We start from the raw sequence: 12,263 nt of genomic DNA on the forward strand, positions 1-12,263 counted from the left end.
ATAGTCAGGTAAATACACGCATTTTACAATGTGTTTCATTTGTATTTAATCGCAGTTTGCCACTCATACAATGTACAGATACATTGAATTCTTCTTTCTTTTTGTTTGGGGAGTAGTTATGATAGCATCAGATTAAACACATAATATCCATTCATTTCAGCAGACTGGAGAAAATGAAAACATGTTCCTATTTCACTCTGTACAGTGATCACATTTTTACTAGATGGGCGATTAAATATTTCTAAGGAAGCCAAGGGCTCTGGTAACTTGTTAATCGTGATGTAATATTTTGCCCGAAATTTAGGACTATCACATTCAATCCAATGTTAATGAGGAAAAGGTAAACATTTCTGTCTGTTATTCAATATATAGATTTATTTTTTTTGCTTTTTACTCATAAAGCACAAACATTTCTCACGCACCATCAGGATGACAGAGCAACTAGTATCCACCCCATGGATGGTTTAAATATTGAATCATTATGCTACAAAAAAAAAACAAAAAAAAAAACGAATTTCGTTGCACAGATTTGAGAGGAAATTGGGAAACAGCTCAAATTGGGAAAAGTGGCAACAGAATGAGTATTATTCCCAGGGCTGCGGTCTATCATTTATGTGACAATATATTTTCTATTAGTATGCGTTAGCGCCTAGTTTATAAGAGCATTGAATAGCATGGTAAGCCTGTGATTTCTGTGTATACCCCCTCCTGGTGCTGAGTGTTTTAGCTACTTTGCTGCTTTGCTTCTAATGTGTCAGTACGTGACATGTGTTGCATATGTAGTATTTTGTCAGCAGCAGTAAGTAAGGTGATAGGAGCATCTAATTACATTTACATTGATCCCATTTTACTGTTTTTGGTTTTTAGCTCTTGAACCTCCAAACCTATTCCATGCTGATCCTGACAGCTTTCCATGCAAAGCAAAGTGTCAGCGGACACACGTGTCTGTGACATGTTTAAGGCATTGTGGGGTTGGGGTTTCCGTTTCTATCTTGACAACTTTTAGGAACCCGGTGGGATTTAAACAGCCTATATCTGTCCTTTACACCATCCCCTCACCTCCCCTGTAACCCTGGTATAGTCAGTGCCAGTATTGCAATGCCCAGCACGGTCACTGCCGCGGGAAGGGACCAGCGGCAGCAGCAGGAATGCTGCTTATTTAATTGGGATCACAATGGTATAAACTCAATGTTTCCTAAGGCATTTCCCGTAACAAATGGAAAGTCATAACGTGTGTGTGTGTGTGTGTGTGTGTGTGTGTACCATGAACAATTATATTGTTTTTTGTTGCTAATAGCTAGTGGTGATAAGATTATTTGTCAATCCTAGAACCCACAGGTACAGACCTGTGCTTTATTTTTGTAATTACATTATTTTCATATAAAACAAATGTAGTTTATTTTTCAACTTTCATTATAATTACACACATAATTCTGGAAATATTCGTTACTTCTTTTTACAGAAATGTTACAGGGACCTCCCCCCCCCCCCCCCCCCCCCCAATCACCACCTCAGTGATGGGAGTGCTGCTGCTGCTGTGTGCGTTGCTTTGTACAGTAGTTGGGAGTCGCTAGCTCCGGATAAAAGTCCTGCGGTTGGATAGCTCCTGCTCTGCCATACACTTGCATGTGTGACTCTCCCCGTACATTGTAATTTCCATGATACTTGTTATTAATTGTAATTTCCATGATACTTGTTATTAAGCTTTCCCGGTGGGGCTACTAGGATGGTATAAAAGAAGGTGTTCTTTCATCCGGAGCTGTCTATTGCAGCCCCAAATTACCATGCAAAGTGCACCTTTACAAGCTGGTACAGCACCTACAGTGCATGCCACATAGTGACTTCATCAAGGGTTCCCCGTTAGGGTTGATTGCAGCTTGGTACTTAGGCTGCTGAGGTTTCTGCATTGTCTGGAGAGGAGCAGAGCTCTGGCACAGGAGAGGCTATTTTGATGCACAAACATCAATAAAATGTGAAGCAGCTTCCCAGGGCTGGAGAACAGTTCAGCTCTACGTTAATGAATGGGAATTCATCTTCTTCAGCACAGGGAAGCGGCTTCACTGCATGCTGAGTAAGTGCCATTCTGGGGAGGGTTTAAGTTTCAGCAGCAGGTGGAGGAGCAGAGTCTGGAAACAGATCAAAGAGCAGATTGGTGAATTGGGGACACTACAGATCGGCAGTCAGAGTCTCCCCAAATATCTGCACGAACTCCCATTATGGGCAGGAAATATAGGAAAATGTAAAATAAAGGACACTGATAAATATAGTGGCCATGGAATTCCTGCAAGTTACATTATAAAGTGCAATACAAATTTCGGGTCCTTCTGCAGGTGTGAGGCAGGATACCTCCCACACTCCAAAATACCATGTGCTGTGATTCTGGAAACTGCCAATTCAGAGCCAGGCTGGAAAAGATCAAACCATCTGGAGTGACAAGTGACAATTTATTCTTTCCTAAATCTGTCTCCGCGTCTCCCCTCCTGAAATCCCTCTCCTGGCTTCCTATCAAATCCCGTATCACACACTCAATTCTCCTCCTCACTTTTAAAGCTTTACACTCTTCTGCACCTCCTTACATCTCAGCCCTAATCTCTCGCTATACACCATCCCGACTCTTGCACTCTGCTCACGGATGTCTTCTCTCTACCCCCTTTGTATCTAAAGCCCTCTCCCGCCCCACATCTCTATGCTTCCCCTCAATATCCGACTAGCACGGTCTCTACCCACCTTTAAGACCCATCTTAAAACACATCTCTTTAACGAAGCATTCGAGTAGCTCTATGGCTGATAGACCATACATTGACTGATAGACACCTCATACCTTGGCCCCTTGCATACTCACTTAACAAAACACATTTCTACGGTCTCTGTACCTTCTTCCTACTCACCACTTAGATGCTTAAGCTGTCAGGGACTTTTCCTGAAGGTTACTTTTATGTCTGAAGCACTACTTCCTATTATGTGTTATTTGTATTATTTATATGATTATGACACCTGTATTACTGCTGTCAAGTGCTATGTACATCAATGGCACTATATAAATAAAGATATACCGTACATATATACAAAGATATACATACATACAAAGATATACATACATACAAAGATATACATACATACAAAGATATACATATATACAATGAGATAATGTGCTCTTCTGAGCGGGGGTATATTTATTGCAAGCTACATATGTTGTATTTCGTTTTTATTTTGAATGTAGTGTAATATTTGCGTTATACTGCCCAGAATGGGAGACTAATACCTTGAATTCCATGTCAATCAAAAAGTTCTGTTCCTGCTTATTCTCGAGTTTGAACCTCCAATTACTTTAGTTCCCTACAGCCATCTCTTCCCCCTCCAGTGAGAGAGGGATAATCATTCTGGGGCCCCTGGCACTTCAAAAGTCTTAGTACATGGGATTAAAAGAGATGTGATCCCATGTTCTGCCTTGTAAGTCAATATGATGTAATATACCAAGCATTGCAGTTAGGGATCTGTAGACAAAAAAAATATCCCTGTTCGTGTAAGTCATTTGATCCATTTGTACAGTATTTTTATTTTTATTTACAAAGCATACACTCGCTTAGTCCAGACTAGCTGTGAAGGGTTTAACTATTCCCACATGTGAATGTCGATCTGTTACTGAAAAGGTTATAAGGCACTTCTCCTATTTCCAGGCAATGTACAATAAAATGTCAATCATTGTGTATCTTGGTCCATCCAGAATAAATGGAAGAGTGACAGGGAGATGGATTTCCCACCAGTCCCCCTAATGTCTGAAAAAACACACAGAGACACTGCCCTACTTATCAGGGAGTCTCCCCGACATTTCTTCTTTCTCCCTGATAACAGTTCCCATCATCCTAATGGAAGTCAATGGAGGTGAAGATAAATCCTCACTGATAGGGGATTGTTGGACTGTAACATGCCCACAGTCCAGAGTCCCTGATCCAGACAGACACAGCTACTGTGACCAGCCGTCCTCTTCATCCACAGATATGACCTCCCCCTTCTCCTCGGATGGGCCCTGGTCCTTGGCAGGATCACAATCCTCTGATGCCTGCACTTCTTTGCGCCATTTCATCCTGCGGTTCTGGAACCAAACCTTTACCTAGGCAAAGGCAAAACAAACCCTGTGGTTACCCCCCACACTAAACGCATCCACTGAGGCACCCACATCCCGAGCAGGGTCCCTCCATGCGAAGGAGACTCAAGTCAGGACATGATCAACGCACTAAGGAAGAATCAGATGAAAGTATTACCTTCTATTAGCAACAGGGGCTATAAATTCCTATCCACCCCAGAGGGCAGGTAAAGGAGTAAAATGCCTCAGATTAGACAGCCCCACTTCATTCATTGCTTTGCTTTGTAAACACCTCTGGCACTGAACATGTTCAAATACCACAGTTTCTATTCCCCGCCCCCCCCCCCCCCCATATAAATGCATTACTCTATAATAACAACACAGCACTGATAACCCCCCCCCCCATTCTTCCCCACTGCCCACTATCACCTGATCACTGATACAGTTCAGGGATGAGTTTGTAAAGGTGTCAGCAGTTTTCACCCAACACAACACTAAATGATGAATCCCTCATTATACATCATTAACCCTTCACATTAATACATTTAATATTCAAGGACTCCATTGCCACAAACTCAGTACCACAAGGTTGGCATAAAGCAAACTTGGTGCCTATATTTAAAAACGGGAGCTAGATCACAACTGGGGAATTACAGACGTGTAAGCCTGACTTCAATAGTGGGGAAGCTACTTGAAGGTTTAGTATGGGATAATATTCAGGAATACCTAATGGATAACAAAATTATTAGTAATAGTCAGCATGGATTTATGACGGGTAGGTCGTGCCAAACTAACCTTACTAGTTTCTTTGAGGCGGTAAGTAGGAATTAAGACCTGCGAAATGCAGTGTATGTGGTCTACTTAGGTTTTGCAAAGGCATTTGATATGCTGCCACACAAGAGGTTAGTATACAAAATAAAGCAAATTGAACTCAGTATAAATATTTGCACTTGGATTGAAAACTGGTTGAAGAATAGACAATAGAGAGTTGTAATATTTAGGTGAATCCTTGATGGAGAAGGATTTAGGAGTGTTTGTAGACAGCAGGCTTAGCAATAGTGCCCAATGTCATGCAGTAGCTGCAAAGGCAAATAAAATTATCTTGCATTCAACGGGGAATGGATGGAAGGGAAGTAGATATAATTATGCCCCTCTATTAAGCATTAATAAGACCCCACCTTGAATATGGAGTACAGTTTTGGACACCACTCCATAAAATATACATTAGGGAACTAGAAAAAGTGCACATAAGAGCCACCAAATTAATAAGGGGTATGGGAAATCTGATTTATGAGGAGAGGCTAGCTAATTCAGATTTGTTTACATTAGGAAAGAGGCGTCTAAGACAAGATATGGTAACTATATACAAATATATTTGGGGACAGTACAAGGAGCTTTCAAAAGACCTATTCATCCTGAGGGCAGTACAAAGACACAGGGTCATCTCTTAAGGTTGGAGGAATGGATGTTTCACTACAAACAAAGGAAAGGGTTCTTTACAGTAAGGGCAGTTCAAATGTGGAATTCATTACCCATGGAGACTGTGATGGCAGATACAATAGATATCTTCAAAAAAGGTTGTACATCTTTTTAGAAAGGAAAGGTATACAGGGATATATCAAATAAGTGTACATGGGAAGGATGTTGATCCAGGAAGTAATCTGATTGCCATTATTTGGAGTCAGGAAGGAATTTATTTTTCCCCTTATGAGATATCATTGGATGATAGTAACAAGAAAGGGAGTTCCCAGCACTCGGATGATCATTGGATGATGTTTCACCCAGGGGTTTTGTTTGCCTTCCTCTGGATCAATATACTGTAAGTACAAATCTAAAATAAGTATCTGTCATCTAAATTTAGCAATGGTTGAACTTGATGGACATGTCTTTTTTCAATCTCATCTACTATGTAACTATGTAGCCAGCTCCTCAAGTCAGTGTAAGATGTCTTCAGGGTCTTTTCCGGTACTCAACTCCCAGACTGGGCAGTTTTGGTATATTACCATCATGCCAGTAAAAGTGCAATGTGGGATCTGCCCCGCAGTGTCAGCAAGTGATGCAGCATTGAAATGTGCTAATGTACATGTCGTGGTGGCAGTTATCATCGTCTATATCGATCTATATCTATCTATAGAAGGTATGCTTTGCATGGCTTAGCAGCGCAGGGGTGACCCTAGCCGCATGACGTCACTTTAACGAAGGCCAACCTGAAAGAACACATGACGCAGGCAGCCCTGGAGCAGGAGGCAGCAGGTTACACAGGATCCCAGGCAGCAGCAGCAGCAGCTCGGGTACCTGAGTCTCAGAGAGCTGCAGTTCTGATGCCAGCTGAACCCGCTGACATCCCACCATGTATTTCCTGTGCACGAACTCCTCCTCCAGCCGCTGCAGCTGCTCCTGGGTAAAGATGGTGCGGTAACGCTTGGAGCCTTTGCATGGAAGCACAGGGGAAATGGCTCGAAGTCCCACTTCTACTCTGTAAGCTGGGGAGCAAGGGTGGGAGCAGGGTGAGACTCTGCAACATGTATGCAAAACCACGCCATCAGTTATTTATACCAACATTTATATAGCACTCTTATCCAGGGCGCTGTACCTTCATTAGTAAAACACAGGTGTGGTTACATATAGATTTGATTAAAGAGTAATTGTTAAGATGTTATTGTGGTGTGTAGGGGTGGGAACATAATGGTCGGGCTGTGGGTTAAGTGCATTGAGAGCTTGCTTGGTGAGCAGGGGTTGGGGTCAGGTCTCTGGATTTAGTCTTGGTGGCATTGTGATGTGTCCAACAGTGAGGACAATGGGGGCAATTATATCGGTGAGGTGGGTGACTTGAGGGTTTTGGCGAGATTCAGGAAGGTTTAGGAAGGGGTAAGGGAGATCATGGGCATTGGAAAGGGTGGGGTGAGGGAGGGATGGGAGGTTAACGGGGGATCATGGATTGCGATGGAGAAAATATATTTTGAGTTGACTTCTGAAGATAGGGAGGGGGCAGATTGGATGTGGGGTGGGGGAACTTGTTCCAGTGGAGGGGGGTGAGTAAGGCAAATGATCAGAATTGAGAGGAGGCACAAGGGGCTGCAGGGGGGGGGAGTGAGGGTTGTGGCAGTTAGGGAGTGAAAAGGATGGGAACGGGTGTAGCGAGAGATGAGTGCTGAAAGGTAATGGGTGCAAGACCATGGAGAGATTTGTATATCAGGGTGAGGAATTTGAGGAGGAAACGTTGTTGGATGGTTAGCCAGTGGATTTGGGAGAAGAGACGGGTGGCATGGGCAGAGTGGGGGAGATTGAGAAGTGTACGGCCCGGAGTGTTTTGTATTTGTTGGAGGCGTATGGAGGAGTAGAGGGGGAGACTGAGGAGAAGGAAGTTACAGTGGTCAAGATGAGGGAGTGGATGAGAAGTTTGGCTGAGGAGAGAGAAATGAGTGGACTAATTTTTCTTATGTTGTATCGGTGGGAGTGACAGGTGTAGTGATGGAGGTGATGTGTTGGGCGAAGAGGAGGAAAGGGTCAAAGGTGACTGCAAGGTTACAAGCAGAAGCAGAGGGGAGGAAAGGAGATGTGGGGATTGGGGAGGGTGCAAGTGAGGAAGAAGATAGAGGACTTCAGTCTTAGCTGGGTTAATTTGTAGGAAGTAGGCGAACATGCTTGTGGAAATGGCAGAAAGGCAGGCAGAGATACGGGTGGAAAGTTCTGGTGAGAATAGTGGGAGAGAGAAATAGATTTGGATGTCATCTGCAAAGAATGGACGTTGAATCCATGGAGGGAGATACGGTCAAAGAGGGGGTAGTGCTGAGGGAAAAGAGGAGAGGACCAAGGACAGAGCCTTAGGGCATGCCCACTTGGAGGCTGGTGGGTGGAGAGGATGAATTGTTGAAGGTGACAGTATCAGTGGTGGCAGAGATAGGATGAGAGCCCTGAGAGGACAGTGTCAATGATGCCAAGGTTGGTGAGGGTGGAGATGAGAGTGAGGTGATCAATGGTGTCAAAGGTTGAGGAGAGGTCGAGGAGGATGAGGATGGAGGAGAGTTTGGAGTGGGGAGCTTGGGAGAGAAAGTTGTGGATGGTGAGGTGAGCCGTTTCAGTAGCGTGTGAGAGACGGAAGACAGACTTGACAATGAGAAGGAGGGAATGGGTGTGGATGAAGGTGGAGAGTTGGCTCTGAACGATGCACTCGAGGAGTTTGGATTGAGATAGGGCAAAATTTGGAGGGGAGGGCAGGGTCGAGAGATGTTTTTTTGAGGAGAGGGATGACTACCGCAGCTTTGAAGGAGTCTGGGTAATGTCCGCTGGATAGGGAGAGGTTGAAGAAGGAGGAGAGATAGGGGAAGATGAGTGGGAGGAAAGGAGGGAGGGAGGGAGGAAGGAGTGTAGAAGGGGGTCAGAAGGGGATATGGTGGGATAAGAGCATTTGATGATTGAGAGATCATTGTCAGAGGTTGGGCAGAAGGAGAGGAAGGAGTGGGTAGGGGTGGTGGATGGAGGGCGAGGGGAGAACAGCAGTGAGGAAGGAAAAACAGATGTTGCTAATTTTTTGTGAGAAGTAGGAGGCAAGGTCCATGCACAGAGCGGGTGGGTGGCTTAGGTGAGAGAGATGGGGACGGTCATAGCAGATTGTTTAGGATGGAGAACAGTTGGCGTGGTTGAGGTGATGGTGAGGTGATAAGGGTGTTATAGTATATTTGCTTTTGCAATTTGAGAGTGACGGAATATTGGTGGAGGAGGGATTGGAAGGTGGCATGTGAGGGTGGGGAATGGAAAGATTTTCATGATCTCTCGGCTGTGTGAAGGGAGAGGAGTTTTGAGTTTGCAGGTGAGCCAGGGTTGAGGTGGCTTTGTGGTGGGACACACAGGGTGGAGTGGTGCGATTGAATCGAGGGAGGATAATGCAGAGTTGAAGGTGAATAGGGAGAGTGGGAGAGAGGAAAATTATGTGTGTGGGGGAGGAGTGATGAGGTAGAGGAGGTAAGGGAGCATGGATCAGTGGATTTTAGGTATCTGCAAAGCATGGGATTGGGTGGGGGTTAGGATGGAGGAGAAGCAGGTAGGGTGATGCAAAGGATGGTGGAGAGGAGGTGATTGGCAGATGGGACAAGGAGTGTGGAGAGGGACTTGGCATGGCATCTTACAATGACGATAAGTTCGAGGGTGTCTCCATGTATGTGGGTGGGGGAGATTCAGTGAGAGTCTAAAGGAGGAGATGAAGGCGATTAAGGCAGAGGAGGGATGGCGAGGTGAAGGTTAAAGTCACAGAGGACGACAAGGGGGTTGGAAGAGCGTGAGAGTGAAGAGAGAAAGCAGTTGAATTCATTGAAAAATAGTGTGGGTGAGCCAGGGGGACGATAAATTACAATGATGCTGATGGGTAGGTGGAAAGAGAAAAAGTAGGCATGGAATTCAAAGGGGAGAAAAGGGAGAGAGGGGAAGGAAGTGGGGTTGTGGGCAGGTGTCCAGAATAAAAAGACAAGGAGGTCAACTCCTCCTCCAGTGCTGGTGTGATGTGGGGTACGGGTGAAGTATGATTGTGTAGATGTGAGTGCAGCGGGGGTGGCAGGGTTTTTGGTGGGATCCATGTTTCAGTAATTGCGAGAAATGCAAGATTGTTTTGTAGGAACTGATTGAGAGTGAAGGTGATCTTATTGCAGATTGATCTGACATTCCAGAGGGAGAATAGGAGGTTGGTGGAGGTTGGGGTGGGTGTGGGGGGTGATGTGGGGAGGTGATCAGAGTTGACAAGGAGAGGTTATATGAGGTTACTGGGTTTGGCATGGTGAGTGGAGGTTGCTTGTGGCGAGGGAGGGGGTGGTGAGGACAGGGATTAAGAAGGATAGTGGCATTGGAGGGATGGGTGGGTGGGGCAGAGTCTCCTGGGGAAGGGAGGGCAGGAGGAGGGGGGAGGGAGTGAAGTGGAAGGAGGATGAATAGCAAGGAGGGATAGGTGATTGTTCTATGGGTGGATGAGGGAAAAGATGGGGCGGAAGAGAGGATAGTTGGTGAGGGATTGATGATTTGTGAGGTTAGGGTGAACAGTGGTAGTTCAGCAAGGGTTAGGGGTAATAGAGGTGGGGATAGTCGATGGAGGTGTCAGTTAGTGATGGGGAAGTCTGTGTAGGGGTAAAGGGTACAGTTAATGGAGGAATGATTTGTAATGGGGATGGTCATTTGTTTGCATTTGCGACAGGAGAAGTCAATTTTGAGAGCACAGGGAAGGGAACAATCAGATTGGGAAGGGAACAATTAATTAGGAATCACAGGGGAAAGGAACAATGAATTTATGAGCACTTGGAAAAGGAACAATCAGATTAGGAAGCAAAGGGGAAGGTGAATTATTACTGTGACCTGCTGCAGAGCCAGGGACATCTGTCATTTCATAATGCTGCGTGTGTATACCATGCTGTCATAGTGTGGCATCTGTATTTAGTTAAAGGAGTGCCCTAAACAGCTTGAGGCACAGATTGGGTGCAGGTTATCCTGCAGTGGCTCTGACAATGCTCTCACATTTGATCAGTCACCAGTGTAATGCATTGAAGATCCCTCCAGCATGGGAGGGTTAAACAAAGACAACGAGCCTGTAACTGATCTTTCACCTTCCCCATACTGTACATTAAATAAAAATACCACTGGTGGTGAATTCGCGTGTCTCAGAAAGATCTGCAACCCTGTCTTTCCCCATTATCGCTTAGCAAACAGTGTGTCCCCTGCAGCCAGGGACCCTGTAGGGATTCATACTGTACATTGTACATAATGTCCTGCAAACCGCACATGTGGCTCTACAGGCTGAACTGAGGGATCTGTGCACTGTGACTGGGTGCATTTTCTCCAGCAACCACCTCATCGAATTTAGAAAGGACTTCCCCGGGGCAAACTAGAATTAAATGTCTCATGCCGAGTGAACAGTAAGGGGTATATTTAATATATTTCCCCAGCAGCAAAATCAGTGTCAAAATGTAATCTGCACCAGAATTATCAAAGAAAGGGAATTATTGAAAGCAATGAGATGTTTCCCTTTGATAAATGTGGTGTAAATCCTTTTGACTGGTTTTGTAGGTGGAAGACTTTAGTACATAACCCCCAGTATGTTGCAGGCCCCCATTGCAGGGTAGAGGATAAGTTAATGGAGTGACATATCCACATGATACCCATAGTCACAGCATCAGTCTTTCAAAAATACAGTCCGAAGGGCTTTTCACCAATGTTTACACTGTAGGTCTTTTTTAAATCAGACACAGTACCACTACTTTTTAAGGCACTTTGACTTCTCAAACTGGAAATCACTAGAAATATGAAACTCCCACCTAACACAAGACCCCAGTCATCCCTTACCTGTGTCACTGCCTTGGGGAGACATGGAGTGGCGAGGCAGATGGAAATGTGCACAGGAAGGAGCCAGATGCTGGGGGGCCAGGGGTGACCAGGGGAGGGCATGAGAGTCAAGGCGACAAGTAGAGTAGGCATGAGCAGGTGACATGGGCGGTGGCCAAGACAGGATGGCTTCGATGGAGAAAGAGTTCTTGGGCACCACAGCTTGGCCCTGGCAGGGGGAACTCAGGGACAGGACATCCTGTGCAAATGGAAAGCAGGGTCCTGGTTGCAGGAACATGACTGCAGTGAGCTGAGCACATGCATCTGATTCACAGGGGCTGTGTAATCTTGTGAGCCAGTGAGAAATTCTGGCCCTTTATACCTTGGCTGCAAGAGCGAGGGGAGGGGACATTGCAGGAACAGATCAGACTGCTGATAAGGGTGTAAGCCTCCTGCTGGCACACGATACTACCTCATCAACTAACCAGCCTTTCATCAACTAATCAGCCTTTCACAACCTCGCAACTGAGGAATGGGTTCGTAGTCTAAGAAATACTTAGGACGAGGAGATAATGAAAGGGAAGTAGAAGAGCGAACTGCTGCACTGTGGTGTTTAATTGTTTATATACCGTTTCATTCACTCATGTCCTAGTGATCAGATTATGAATACGATTATCCTTTATTTATATTGCGCCGCGTCACACAATGGAAGAGGGAAGACAATACGATCACGATAAAAATGCAACATGAAGATACTAGGGTATATATATATAAGGATAACCTGGGTTGAAGCGCTGGTGACAGTACTTTCTGATCGTGGGCATGTCCTCGTCTCAGTATCTAAAACTAAATTGAATGTTCTTTTGAGCTGGGGCTCATT

At 45.1% G+C, this 12,263-nt stretch overlaps 1 protein-coding gene across 1 annotated transcript; it reads right to left on the reverse strand.

Moving 5' to 3' along the window:
* Window positions 1-1,512: 1,512 nt before the first annotated feature.
* LOC142495365 (homeobox protein not2-like) lies at window positions 1,513-11,755 on the reverse strand. The gene is made up of 3 exons (XM_075600761.1): window positions 11,405-11,755; window positions 6,380-6,567; window positions 1,513-4,111 (listed from the first exon to the last, which is right to left on the reverse strand). The coding sequence occupies exons 1-3, from the start codon at window positions 11,679-11,681 to the stop codon at window positions 3,965-3,967; spliced, it is 612 nt and encodes a 203-aa protein (XP_075456876.1). The 5' UTR covers window positions 11,682-11,755; the 3' UTR covers window positions 1,513-3,964.
* Window positions 11,756-12,263: the final 508 nt, after the last annotated feature.

Source organism: Ascaphus truei, chromosome 5, assembly GCF_040206685.1.
Source record: "Ascaphus truei isolate aAscTru1 chromosome 5, aAscTru1.hap1, whole genome shotgun sequence".
NCBI classification, from domain to species: domain Eukaryota; kingdom Metazoa; phylum Chordata; class Amphibia; order Anura; family Ascaphidae; genus Ascaphus; species Ascaphus truei.

Bases quoted from the DNA above. Each gene is read 5' to 3' on its own strand.
- LOC142495365 (XM_075600761.1), bottom strand. From the start codon at position 11,681: ATGTTCCTGCAACCAGGACCCTGCTTTCCATTTGCACAGGATGTCCTG. The intron at 6,568-11,404 runs GTAAGGGATGAC...CTTGCTCCCCAG, and splicing joins TCCCCAAGGCAGTGACACAG to CTTACAGAGTAGAAGTGGGA. The intron at 4,112-6,379 runs GTACCCGAGCTG...GCCTTTGCCTAG, and splicing joins TGCAGCTCTCTGAGACTCAG to GTAAAGGTTTGGTTCCAGAA.